Source organism: Tiliqua scincoides, chromosome 2 (assembly GCF_035046505.1).
Source record: "Tiliqua scincoides isolate rTilSci1 chromosome 2, rTilSci1.hap2, whole genome shotgun sequence".
In the NCBI taxonomy this organism is placed as follows: domain Eukaryota; kingdom Metazoa; phylum Chordata; class Lepidosauria; order Squamata; family Scincidae; genus Tiliqua; species Tiliqua scincoides.
In genome coordinates, this window is record NC_089822.1 from 201,326,435 (window position 1) to 201,338,539 (window position 12,105).

The window sequence follows — 12,105 nt, forward strand, 5'->3', positions numbered from 1 at the left end:
CTAGCTAGGCCTTCTTGTGCCGCTTTATCTGAAGCACAGTATCCATTTCAGTCATCAGAAATTCTTGTCACTCTGAGTTTAGTTCAGTTGTTCTGCTCTTGATTTCCTTTTTTTCCCTTTCCCCCTGTATTCCAGTTAATTCGTCTTGCTTCTGCCTGGCTGGCACCTCTGGTATCTCTGTCCTTCTTTCCACCAGTTCCTCAGAGTGTCTACTCTTCTACAGTTCTACTCTTCTATGGAGTGTCTACCAGTGCATTTGGACTTTTGATCCTGCTAGTTTTCTCCTTGCTCTCTAGAGTGGTCCCTTGCACTTGGGAGGGAATAGTAAGGCAGGCGCCTGCTCTGTGGGTATGAGACGAGGATTGTATCTTGGCTCCCGTTCCAGTTCAATCTCTGTGGCTGTTTTTTCAGTGCTTGCCTTCCAAATGCAATTTACTTTCCAGAGTCGGCTGGCATGGGAGGGGCAGTGTTGCCCCATTTCTGTATTTGCTTAAGGGCCCGGTGTAGCTTGAGTATAGTATGCTACGTAATGCTAGTGTGCCACCCGTATCCAGACTGGTACTGCTTGATTGAAGATGCCAGTTATGTGAATGCAGTAGAAACTTCCAGTCAAGCAAAGGAACCCCTTCTGAGTGAGCTCTGGCTCTGAGAGTGGAGGCCCAAGGCACTCCTTTTGCTGCCTGTGGCATAGGGCCCCGTCCAGGCATGTTTTGCAGACTCAGCCTTGGGAGGAGGCGGGAGAAATCAAAGCTTTGAGCCTCTTCCTAGCAGAGCACATTCCTCTGCCATTCCCATGGAGAAAAGGTATTAAGCTGCTGCTGAAATCCTCCAGACTGAGGTGTCCCAGCCTGCCAGTGAAGAATGTATGAGCTGGTATGCTGGGGGGGGGGGGGGTTCTCCTTCTCTGGGACCACTACACCTCTGCTGCTAGTCTGTGTGGTAGAGAGAGCTCAGAAGGCCTTCCAGTTCTCTTGCTGTCTCATCTACACAGGGTGTGGAGAGGTGTTTTGCTTCTGTCTTCCCTTCTGGTCTGTCCCAACTCCTCAGCCTGAAAATATTTGACGTTTGCAACAGTAATTTGCATCTCTCCCCATCCTGATGAGCAACCAGTGGAATATGACTGTATCGCCTTGCATACCTTATATAGACAATAAACTGTCAGGGGGCAAGAAGAAAGGAGTGCTTTGCTTCAAGTCTTGGTCTTGCGGGCTTGCTATATATTGGAGTGGGTGTGCTTTGTCTGGCACGCCCCAACATTATCTCTGTGTCATGCTTGTGTTTAACAGAGGGCATCTCTTTTGTGATAGCTAGAAGGACCAGATCTGAGCCTTTGCCCACTACTGATGTGATACATCAAGAGCTGCCTACAGTATAGGTTTAGGACAGTGGGAACAAAGCAATTTGTTTCTCCTCCCCAGTCCTGGGATCCCCCTTTCCCTTGTGTAAATATGCTCACATTTCCAAGTCATCAGGTGTGGGAATGCATTCCATTGCAAATGGCGCTTGTCTGATTTGATGATCTCTTGGTGGTGGTTGGCATGTGTCAAAATTGTCTTTTAAACTGAACCACTTCTTGACAGCCTCCGATCTTGGGGCTTAATTGATCCGCTTCTGTGGAATGGGCAGGGGAAAGTTTAAACTGGTGTGGCTTTTGGGGGAACTGTCAGAATTAGCACCGACTCACCCATTGGTTGTATGACTAGAGGTGCCATTGATGACTATTATGAATATCGAGACATCTGGCAAACCTTTTCACACAGCTACTCCAGCTGTTTTTATGGACTTGACCCAAGCTGACTGGAGAGGGGGAAAATGTCAAGCAGGTTTGAAATAGGCTCCTGAAGTCATGTGAATCTGCCCAGAACATGCTTTTGGTCTAGGCTACTCAGCAGGGATACAGTGATTTGACAGATGTTGGAATTGGGAAGATTAACTTTGCTGTGATATTTATTGGTAAGCTGAATTCTTAGGCCAATCCTCAGTCACCACCACAGCATCTTGGTTGCTTGCTGATACGTTGTTGTGTCAGGACAACCTCTGGGGGCTGGAGGCATCGCTATGTAGAGAATTAAGGGAGCATCTATTGGGCAAGGATTACAGGCAGCATTTAGCGGCAGATTAAGGACAAGGATCCTGGTGCACGTATGGAGGAGTGCCATTGCTTGCCTCACGTTTCAGCATTAGTACATGCCTTATATTGGCGGCATCTTCTGCTCTTCAGTTGTTGCCCTTTTTACTGCCCTGTCCCTAGTCCTTTTCTTTTTAACTTGAGACTCTCTTCTTCTCCACAGACATGAGTGACATGGACGCGTACAAGGTGGTGCTAGATGGACCAGCACCATGGGGATTCAGGTTGCAGGGTGGCAAGGACTTCAACATGCCACTGTCCATCTCCAGGGTAAGTAGCACCTTCTGAAGCCCTTGGGCAGAAGGAAGCCTTCGCCTTCTCCGTAAGCTCTCAGTTCCAAGGATAGTGGGCTGTTCATGGGGCTCTGTAATGCCACCTGTTCTGTTGCAGGTATTTCCTGGGCCGACATGATCACAGCTGAGTGTGTGCCCAGGGTTCTTGTCAACAAGACTAGGCCCTGCTGCAAGGATCTGCCAGTTTTTGCTGCTGCAATGATGTCATGGGAGAGCCCTGAGCATTCAAACTGCTACTTGATCTCAGGCTCTTGAGACTCCTATGCCCTATTTTTAACTCTTGCCTGTGGCTTGGTGGAGATAACTCTCTACAGGAAGAGGCTGTGGTAATATGGGTACAAACTCTTGCTGTTCCAAAGGGGATGCCAAGGAGTGTAACTTAAAGCTTAATGCTAACTTTCAGACTGTAGCATTCTGGTTTTGGTTCCTCCTCAACAGCTGTTGGTACTTAATTGATCAGAGGCTCTGTCAGGGATGCTTTCTTTAGACTTCTTGTGAGGTGCTGTTCATGAGTTTTCTGTCTGGGAGAAGTGGCACTGACATCTAGGGGGCTGGATAGGAGACATATTGCCTCTTTTGCTCTTGCTGACATCTTTGGATCTCCATCTTGGGTGTAGCAGTTGCTGGCAAGTGGAGCTACAGTCTGTGTCCTGGAGCAGAAAGGGAGGAAGCTCAAGTTTCCAACCAGTTAGCAAAGGCTGTCCATACTCTTAGGTGTGTGCTCACCTTCTTGGTGCCTTAACTGCAAGAAGGCCAAGAGCCCATTTTTTGTGCTTTATATTGGCAAGGCAGCACTTGAAGCTGCTTTTCCCCAGGTCCAGATAAGATATGAAGTCATAGACCAGTGGTGGCTAACCTATGGCACGTGTGCCAGAGAGGGCACACAGAACCCTCTCTGTGGGCATGCGCACCGTCGCCCCAGCTGCCAGGTACAAGCCTCTAGGCTCGCCGCCCCCAGGAGGCGCCAGCACCTGCGGCGTGTCTGCCTGAGGAGCCCGAGCAGCCACAAAGCCAGCCTCCTCCTGCTCTGCAGCAGCTGGGGCAAAGGAGGGAGGGGCAGGGCCAAGGGGGGGAAGGAATGGACAGCAGGGGGAAGAGGGAGATAGGGAAGGCTGACACCAAAGACCCAGGCATGCTCCCAAGGAGCCCCATCTAGCCAGGCCACCAGGGGAGGAGGAAGGCTGAGAGGCTCTGTGAGGGGACGTTTCTCACATCACCTGCCCCTCTGCCCAGCAGCCCAATGGGAGCGCTTCCTCCCTCCCCTGTCTGGGGTAAGTCGGGCAGCGTGAAGCTGCTGCTGTGGGCTTTGGGGCACCAGCCCTGCACGTGGTGCTGGTCCTTACTTACTAAGAAGTAAGTCTCATTAAAGTCATTGGGGCTTGCTCCCAGGAAAGCGTGACTAAGATGGCAGCCTGAGAGCCCAATCCTATGCATGCCTACTCAGGAGTCAGTCCCATTATAGTCAATGGGGCTTGCTGTCAGGAAAGCGTGGCTAGTCTGACTGCCTTGGAGCCCACTCCTGTGCATGTCTACTCAGAAGTAAGTGCCATTACAGTGTGCATGTCTACTCAGAAGTAAGCCCCATTAGAGTCAATGAGGCTTACTTCTAGGAAAGAGTGACTGGGATTGCAGCCTGAGAGCCCACTTCTGTGGGTGGGGCTTTAAAAAAAATTTTTTTTTTCTTGTTTGAGAAAATGAGCAGTGGCAAGGTCTTGCAGCCACCCCCTCCCTGCCAATATTTATTTACCCAGCATGTAATTAGTCTGTGGAACTCTTTGCCACAGGAAGCAGTGATGACAACTTGCCTAGATGCCTTTAAGAAGGGATTGGACAAAGTTCTAGAGGAAAAGTTCATTACGGGTTACAAGTAGTAGTAGGTAAAAGATGTTAATGTATGAGTTGTTTTTTCTAAACTAAAACCTCAGTATTCAGGTTAAATTGCCATGTTGGCAAGTTGCGATAAATAAGTGGGTTTTGGGTTGCAGTTTGGGCACTCGGTCTCTAAAAGGTTTGCCATCACTGTCATAGACCCTCCTCATGGAGCCCCTGGTTCAAATCTCAGGTCAACTTTAAGGTTTGCTCCTATATCTGCTTCAGTGTCCTATCTGTATTTTAGGGATCACAGTAGTCTACCTCACAGGATGGAGCAATTGGGGAAAGCGCTACGTATGAATTGATGGTCACTGTTATTCAACCTGGCAACTTCCTGCCCCAGGGTGTTTGTTAAAGCATCAAGAAGCTTCTTGTAGTCTATGTTAATACACCCTGGCTTGCTCTCTGGGCATGAAGGAATCTCCTTACCTACCTCCTCACAGAAACCACTTTTGACCAGATTGTGCCCCTCTAGGTTTGTTGGGTGCTCATGAAGCTGTCACTGAACAGCTAGCAGACAACTCCCTCCTCTGCTTGGAATTGCCTTATAAGCCTTGGAATGCTAAGCAGAGCCACTGCTGACGCTTGCGGCCGCTTGGCAAAGTGGAATGTTTCTCCCTAAACGAGGAGCTCAGAGGGCTGGAGAAAGGCACCACAAAGCCCCCACACTCCACAGCCAGACATCTGCCCACACAGGCTCTCTTCTGGTACTCCATGTGTCCTGCACCCTTCACTCCAGCAAGCCTTACTGGTTTCTCATCCAGCTCATTGCTGTGACGAAGGGTCTCTTTGTGCATTATGCTGCTTCATTCCTAACAAAGCTGTTCTTCCAGTCCCTCTCTGGGGATGATCTGCTTTCCTGCTTGGAGGACTTTGTGCTGAGCCAGCCTCTGCAATTTTTTTTTCTTAGTTTCTTTTGGCTTGTGGCCAATTCTTAACAAAGCCCCTGCCTCGACAGGGTAGAGCCTCTCTGTGGAGAGACCCCAACTAGTGCCTTCTGTAAGCATACCAGACAAGACTAGCAGCCCCCTTTCCCTTGCACTAGCTTGCCACAGCCTATCTTTCTTGCAAATTGGGAGTGTTCCTTTGTGGTCAGGCCTTACGGAATCATTTCTCCTTGTGCTATTAGGGTAGACATTTGGTTGCATTTGCCAGTGGGCATCGTGGCTCAGGATGACCATTGTGTGTTGCTTGGTCCAGTGCATTCTTTCTAGAACAGCTGCAGGTGGCAAAACCGCAGTCCATACTTATGCGTTTGTCAAGGCATACCGAGCCAAGTTTGTTGGTGTGAATAACAGCCCAGTGCGAATGTTGTGCAACACTTCCCGCTGTGCTGAGAAGCGTATGGGAGCCTAACTGCTCAGTGCTGTTGCAACGGCAGCATAAGGCACATCAATTGCAATTGCACTTCACCTTGTCCTATTTCTAATCTTTAGTATTGACCCAGATCTTTGGATATTTCTCTTATGTTATGCACTTTTTCTTCCCAGATTGCAGATGTAGGATTTTACTTTCCCCTTGATAAGTACTGAACTTGTGCAAGTGTCCTTCCTGATTAATTTGATTCATTGTGCTTAAAAAGGGGTAGATAGTTGTGAGGAGGGGGCTGGGCATTGTGAAGTGGCAGGAGTCATAAAGCAGCAGACAAACTATCAAGGTCATATGAGTAAGGCTGACAGTAGAGAGAAATAAGGTAGTAAAGGGGGGAAAAAACTGGGCAGGGTAGAGCAAATGGGTAGCAAGGGGACCAGTGTGAAACTTCTGTGCAGATCCAAGTGTGTGTCCCTTTAATTGGGTAAAAGATCTAGCATGGGAGAACAGGAAGTAGAGTGCAAACAGATCCTGCATGCAGTGGGGGGTGCTCTCCCCAGTGCAAATACTGTATACATAGCAGACCATGTGAGACTGAACACACCCTTAGTCCATATGTAAGGGTGCTTAACTGTGTGCCATTTTCAGAGCTCCCAGGAGAGTTGGTGCTTAATGGTATTTAAGGTTGGGTTTTAGAAGTTCTTGCACAGCGCAGAAATAGTGGTTTTAATTTTCTTAAAATTTTCATTTTATTAAGACTATATCAAAATACCTGGAAAATATATAGAAAGTAGCTAGTGAATAGAAACCAGCTAAGGAGTCCAGTGATGGGGCATGTTTCCCACATCCCACATTTCATTTCCATCCTGCTGACCTTGTTGTCTCAACATTGCACGAATGTTGCCATTTTCCCTATCTAGGTTCTCTTTCTGTTTGTGACAATACATGTGAAAAGAAAAATGCTCCATGCTACACTCCCACAATTTTACAACCTGAACAAACCTAATATGTGTAGCTTCATTTACAAAATGTGCTTTTTTTCCCTCTCCCCTGGTGTATGGGATTTTTTGTGCTTGGACAGAAATCTAGATTTTAAACAAAGGGGTTTGTTCTCTGTTGGGAGTCTGGGACAGTAGAATTGGGGATATAGAAGGCTGAACTCGCTTTATTCCTTGTAGGGAGGCCCAGTTCTTTTCCAAATTTGACTTGAAAAGGGTGCTGTGTGGTACCCCATATAATCTTCCTCTTAATTTTTAGCTAAGCCCAAACATTATGGTCTGTGTAGGGCTTTCCTCTGATGTTTTAATCCTAGACCAAGACTAGATTGTCACATTCCTCAGACTGGGCTAGACAGTTCTGTGTATCCTACTCTAGTCTCTTAGCTGTTGAGAGTGTTCTGTGTCTGTAGTGACTTGTGACATCCCAGGAGGCCAGGGTACACACCATAGCGGTGGCTATTTCGATTCAAGGCACCCTGCAGAGATGTCATCACTGGGCACCATGGGAGGGGAAACATTGGCCAGCCTCTGTAGTTAGAGGGGATAGGACTGGGGACCTTAAGGAGGGGTGGATAGGCAGTAGGGAGGGGGTGAAGGAGGAGAAGGAATGAGTGAGAGGTGAAAGGAGGTGAACAGAAAGAGGCCATGGGAGTGAGAGAAGGAGAGCCAGAGGAGGTGGCTGAAGAGAAAACAAAGGAAGCTAAGATGGGGGGGGGGGAGGCAGGGTAGAGAGCAGAAGACAGCTGAATGACCAGGGCAACAAGGAAGCCAGAGGAGAGGGTCTGAAGAAGGAGGTCAAGACGAAGCAGGAGGCATGGAAAGGAAGGAAAAGGAGTTTTCCAAGCCAGCTTGGCAGAGCTGAAAGCCAGGATCCTTCTCCTGAGTTGTTTGGCAGGCCAGAGCCACTGAGCTATTGCCCACCTGCTGAGTCCTGGGGCTGCATGGAAGAGACAGTGGGAGGGGCAGAGGGACCCAGCCTGGCAATTAGGGCCTTCATGGTGAAGGAGATCCTGGTGACGGTAAACGGAAGCATGAGGAAGCAACATAGACAGTATGGTTGAGAGGGAGTCCAGTGAATAATCTGGGGCCTCATAGCTCAAGTTGCCAGAGTGTGCGTAAATAAAAGGAACTGTCAATAGAAACACCACCTCCCATTCTCTGGTTGCTTCCTGGGACCTGGTGAGTAAGTGCAATGTCCTTCCCCTCACCATGTAATGTACAGCTCCCTGCCTGGGAAGAGAGCAAGGGCTCAGAGGTCCCTATAGTGCCACAGGAGTTCTCAGGCTACCGTGGAGAGAGAGTCCCCTGATCAAGCCTCTGATGTGTGGGAAGACTGAGAGTGTAGCTCTATCTGCTGTGTGATCTGAGGCTGGAACAGAAACAGCCTGTGTGGGCATTGTTCGAAGTTAAACATGTCTGTGCTGTGGAAACAGAGCTCTGGTCCCTCATTGGCTGAATGCAAATGGCTATTTTACCATGAAGTAATTTAACTGTGGTGGGCAGCATACAACCATGTGGGGGAGCTGGCTGATTGTATCATCTGTTCATGTGTTGGGGAAACTGATACGGTAATATTAATATTACCTGTTCAGAAATCCAGGGATGCAAAGAAATGTTCCAAATGGTTTAGTGACTCATATTGTACATACATGGCAGTCTATTACTCTTTTCTAAAAACAGTTGTATGTATTTTTCCTTTTAGTTTGCCTTCCATACTTAATGAACCAGTGTCCCTTTACGGTTGGAAGAATGACACAACTCTGGCCGAGCTGCGTAGGGGTATTACCTGGAAGCCATTTTAGTCACCACAGGTGACCAGCTGAGTGGCTTATCACTTTCACCCACACTTGTGAATTAGGCCCTCATGCAAAGTCCCCTGTAGGCTTGCTCTGTTTCGATATAGGTTTCCAAATTGTGAGATTGGACTTCATGGTTGAGAATGGCTGACTGGTAAGGAGCCTTTGCAAGGAGCCCCAATGCTTTGTTTTTGTGATTGTTTTGTTTGAGAACCAAGTTGACCTGTTTCAGTCTTCATGGGGATTTTCAGTGGGCTTAAGGTAGCAATGTGGAAGGAAGCATTGTTCCCTTATCCTTCCACATGTGTGTGTCCCACTCCCATATACACTGGCATATTTTTCATGATGATGGGTGGTGGGTGTGCTGAGGGCAGGGCAGGCAAGAATTCCAATGATATAAGGATCAATTTCTCTTACATTGCATCTAGGTTAAAAAAACAACAACCTTCTTTTGCGTAGTGGCTGGGCATGGGGTCCATCAATAGTAAGAATACATCTGCATTCAGAAGCACATGCATGAACCTCCTGATAAGACTATAGAACTAAGAAAAAAAGACATGGGCATGGCATGGAGAGACACATGTCCAAACAGAGAATGACACTCAAAGAAGCTTCTGATCTTGGTCTTCTTACACTGTAAGCCTTGCAAAGCTTGAATTTCTTTTCAGGACCACTACGGGCCAGGTGGCTGTATTGTTTTGGGACTATGAGCTGGATGATTTGGGGTTGTGAACCACCTCCAGCTCCTGGGCCACTGGTTGCCTCCCCCTGATCTAGATGATACCTTCCTTGTACATGCTTTTAACCACAGGCCAGTTTGTTCTGCTTGATCTTCTGAAGTATATTGTAATCCTTGCAAAAAGGCATTCCTTACTGTGGTCTCTCTCACAGGTGCTAGATCCAAGTAAACTTTTCTGTCTGACGTGCCTCTATCTCAGAACAGGCAAAAAGGTAACAACCAGGTTTAGGCAGGAGTGAGGCTTGTGTTATGCAGACCTTTAAAGCCCTTTTCTGTTCTCAGTGACTTCTCAGGCATTATGGGCTAACCACCAATGTGCAAGTTGCACTATAGATGTGGTGCTTTGGAACTCTGCTACATGTTAATGCTGAGCCAACAGGTCAAGACTATGTTTCCTGGAGGGGCTGCTAGGAAGATACACAGGATGTGTGGACCTGAACAGTTACCCCTACAAGTATGGAAGGGTGTGCTGAAATCAGTAAACCTGTTTTGTTGCTTTTTCTACTATGTCATATCCCTTCTGAGGATTTTAATGGCTTAGGTTAAGGCCTCAGAAAGGCATATATAGTGGAAGAAGCAACAAAACAATAGACCTTCTGACTTCAAAATACTGTTGACTGTATGAGTTTTAGCTCCCTTGTGCCTGCCTTTTTGTGAAATAATTGACTTCCTTGTAACATGATACTGTGCTCTGAGGAGGTACACAGGATGCAATGACATCACCATCACTTCTAGGTAATATTACAAAGATCAGCAGTTGGAGACTTCTGGGCCAGATCTGACCCTTTTGAGTGGAGATACCTTGGTCCCCAGCTGCAAGGCCATCACCACACTGAGGTCCTTGAGTCAGAGCCAAGGGCAAAATACAGGGTTGGGCAGGGGCAGACGTGTCCTTAGAATTGAGGAACTGGGCTCGGTTTCAGTTTTCAATTTGTTTTCAGTGCCAGAACTGAGTCGTTTTGCACACCAAGCCACTCTTGCCCCTCCGTGTTCTTTGCTTCAATAACAAACATTTAATTTAGCAAAAAGCTCTTTTGCTGCTATTGTTAAACAATTTGGCATTGGAAACCTTTGTAGATTACTACAGATCACCCAGCAACTTACCAGAAGGTTCTGATTCCCCTTCTGCCCATGCCCATTCTAGAAAGATCCCCTTTGATTGCTGGGGTAGAGATGAAAGAAGCTGTGGAACAGGAATAGGGAGCTTTACACTTGTCTGATCACTTAGCACCTCAGGGTGAGTACTAAATAAATGTAGACCAGTTGTAATAGGGAAGAAGTGTCTGGCTCATTATCTCAGTGCCTCATAATTAACGGTTCACAGACTATGTGACTGCTGTGCTGCTAGGCTTCCTTTAGCTCATGGTGAACTTGTGACTTCTCCAGGGCTCATGCCAAAAGATAGTAGGTGATTCATATTCTGGCAAGTAGGTGGGGATGATGCAGTCAGGAAACAGATGCTTCTGTTGTGCCTACCTGAATGTATCGGAGTGATCCTGCAACTTGCCTACAGCCTGAGGAGCCCAATTCTTTGATTTATTTCCCTGCAGCTGGGAAGGAACATGCTGTTGGAGCTAGAGCAAAGGGACTGGTGATCTGAAGAAATAATTTTGCTCTGGTTTCTGTCTCTAGCCAGTTGACGTGTCCCATTTGTGGTCTAATGCCTGTGTTCTGGTAGGCTGGCTGTATTATTGGAAGATCTTTGAGAACGCATCCAGAGAAAGGGGCTAGAGAAGGATACTGCAAAGCACAGATGTCAGGTGCCTGTCCTTGCAGAAGGATGAGGCCATGAAGGGTGATGGAAAAGAGCAGGTGGGAATGATTTATGCCTGGCTGATTCAGCTGTCCTAAGGCAGAGTTCTAAAAACCAAGGAGAACTGCTGAGGTCAGGTGAAGGATAAAAATACATGCCTTGCTGTTAAATGGGGATGCAGAAAGGTGGGCTTTGTCCAAGGAAGCCCATTGGCCAGGCCAAAGGGGCGTCTTTCCCCATAGGCTGCTGGCCTGGGAACTGGTTCAGGGCTGCTATTCATTGGGCATGAGATTACTGATATTCTCCCTAAAGTCCTAGTGCTGAATGATTCCAAACTAGTTTAGGGTTTGTTTTTAGCATGACTATGAAAAACATGGTAGGTTTCTGGAATAACTTCTAAATTAGTGCATGTTTTATGCTTGGACAAACTGGAAATCTGTGCTAAGAAATCTCCTGTGACTTGTTAACAAAATTGAATAACTTTTGCCAATTTCATATGTTGCCCATGGTGAGAGGTAAAAAACTTAAGTCTCTCCTGACCTTGGAAACGACCTCAGTTGTCCTTTAACTTCTGTGATTTCACTACTGATCTGCATTCATTTGAACATATGAGAGGCTGCCTGTGGCCATCTAGTTCAATATTGTCTATGCTGACTGGAAGCAGCTCTTGGGGTTCCAGAAAGGAGTCTTTCCCAGCTCTGCCTAGAGATGCCAGGAATTTGACTTGGGACCTTCTGCATGCAAAACTGGTGCTTTGCCACTGAGCTATGGCCTCTCCTATTCAGGTGCCCTCTACCCTCCCCCCTCCATTATATGTGGGCTGTTAAGTAATGGATTATCACCTTTGAGTATGCACATGGTGTGGGACATACAGTTGCTGATCAAACTTGAGATTTTCAACCTGCAAAGCAGGTGCTCCATTACTTAGATTATATTTATACCCCAGTCTTCAGGCAGAACAGCCTTGCAATACAGTATGGTTAATAAACAATATATGAGATAGGCGTGTTCATGAAGTTCTAGGAAGGAGGCATAAGAAACTACAGGTGACATTACGGGCCTGCAACCTGTCCATGAAGATGTACGTGACATACACAATGTCTGTGTAGCCTTGAGGACTAGAAACTTGCCTTTTTGAAATGATTGATGCTGAATTCCACATCAAAATCACACTTTCTCTGGCATGAATGCAGAACATCCGCAATGCTACTCTAA

The 12,105-nt window shown here is 47.1% G+C and overlaps 1 protein-coding gene across 2 annotated transcripts in view; it reads left to right on the forward strand.

Annotated features, from left to right (window-relative positions):
- PDLIM7 (PDZ and LIM domain 7) overlaps window positions 1-12,105 on the forward strand; it is a 44,728-nt gene that overhangs the window by 2,020 nt on the left and 30,603 nt on the right. For both annotated transcript variants that reach the window (XM_066618540.1, XM_066618541.1), the window contains exon 2: window positions 2,292-2,398. In XM_066618540.1, coding sequence (XP_066474637.1) covers window positions 2,294-2,398 — 105 coding nt within the window. In that variant the 5' untranslated portion in view covers window positions 2,292-2,293. The remainder of the gene's footprint in view (window positions 1-2,291; window positions 2,399-12,105) is intronic.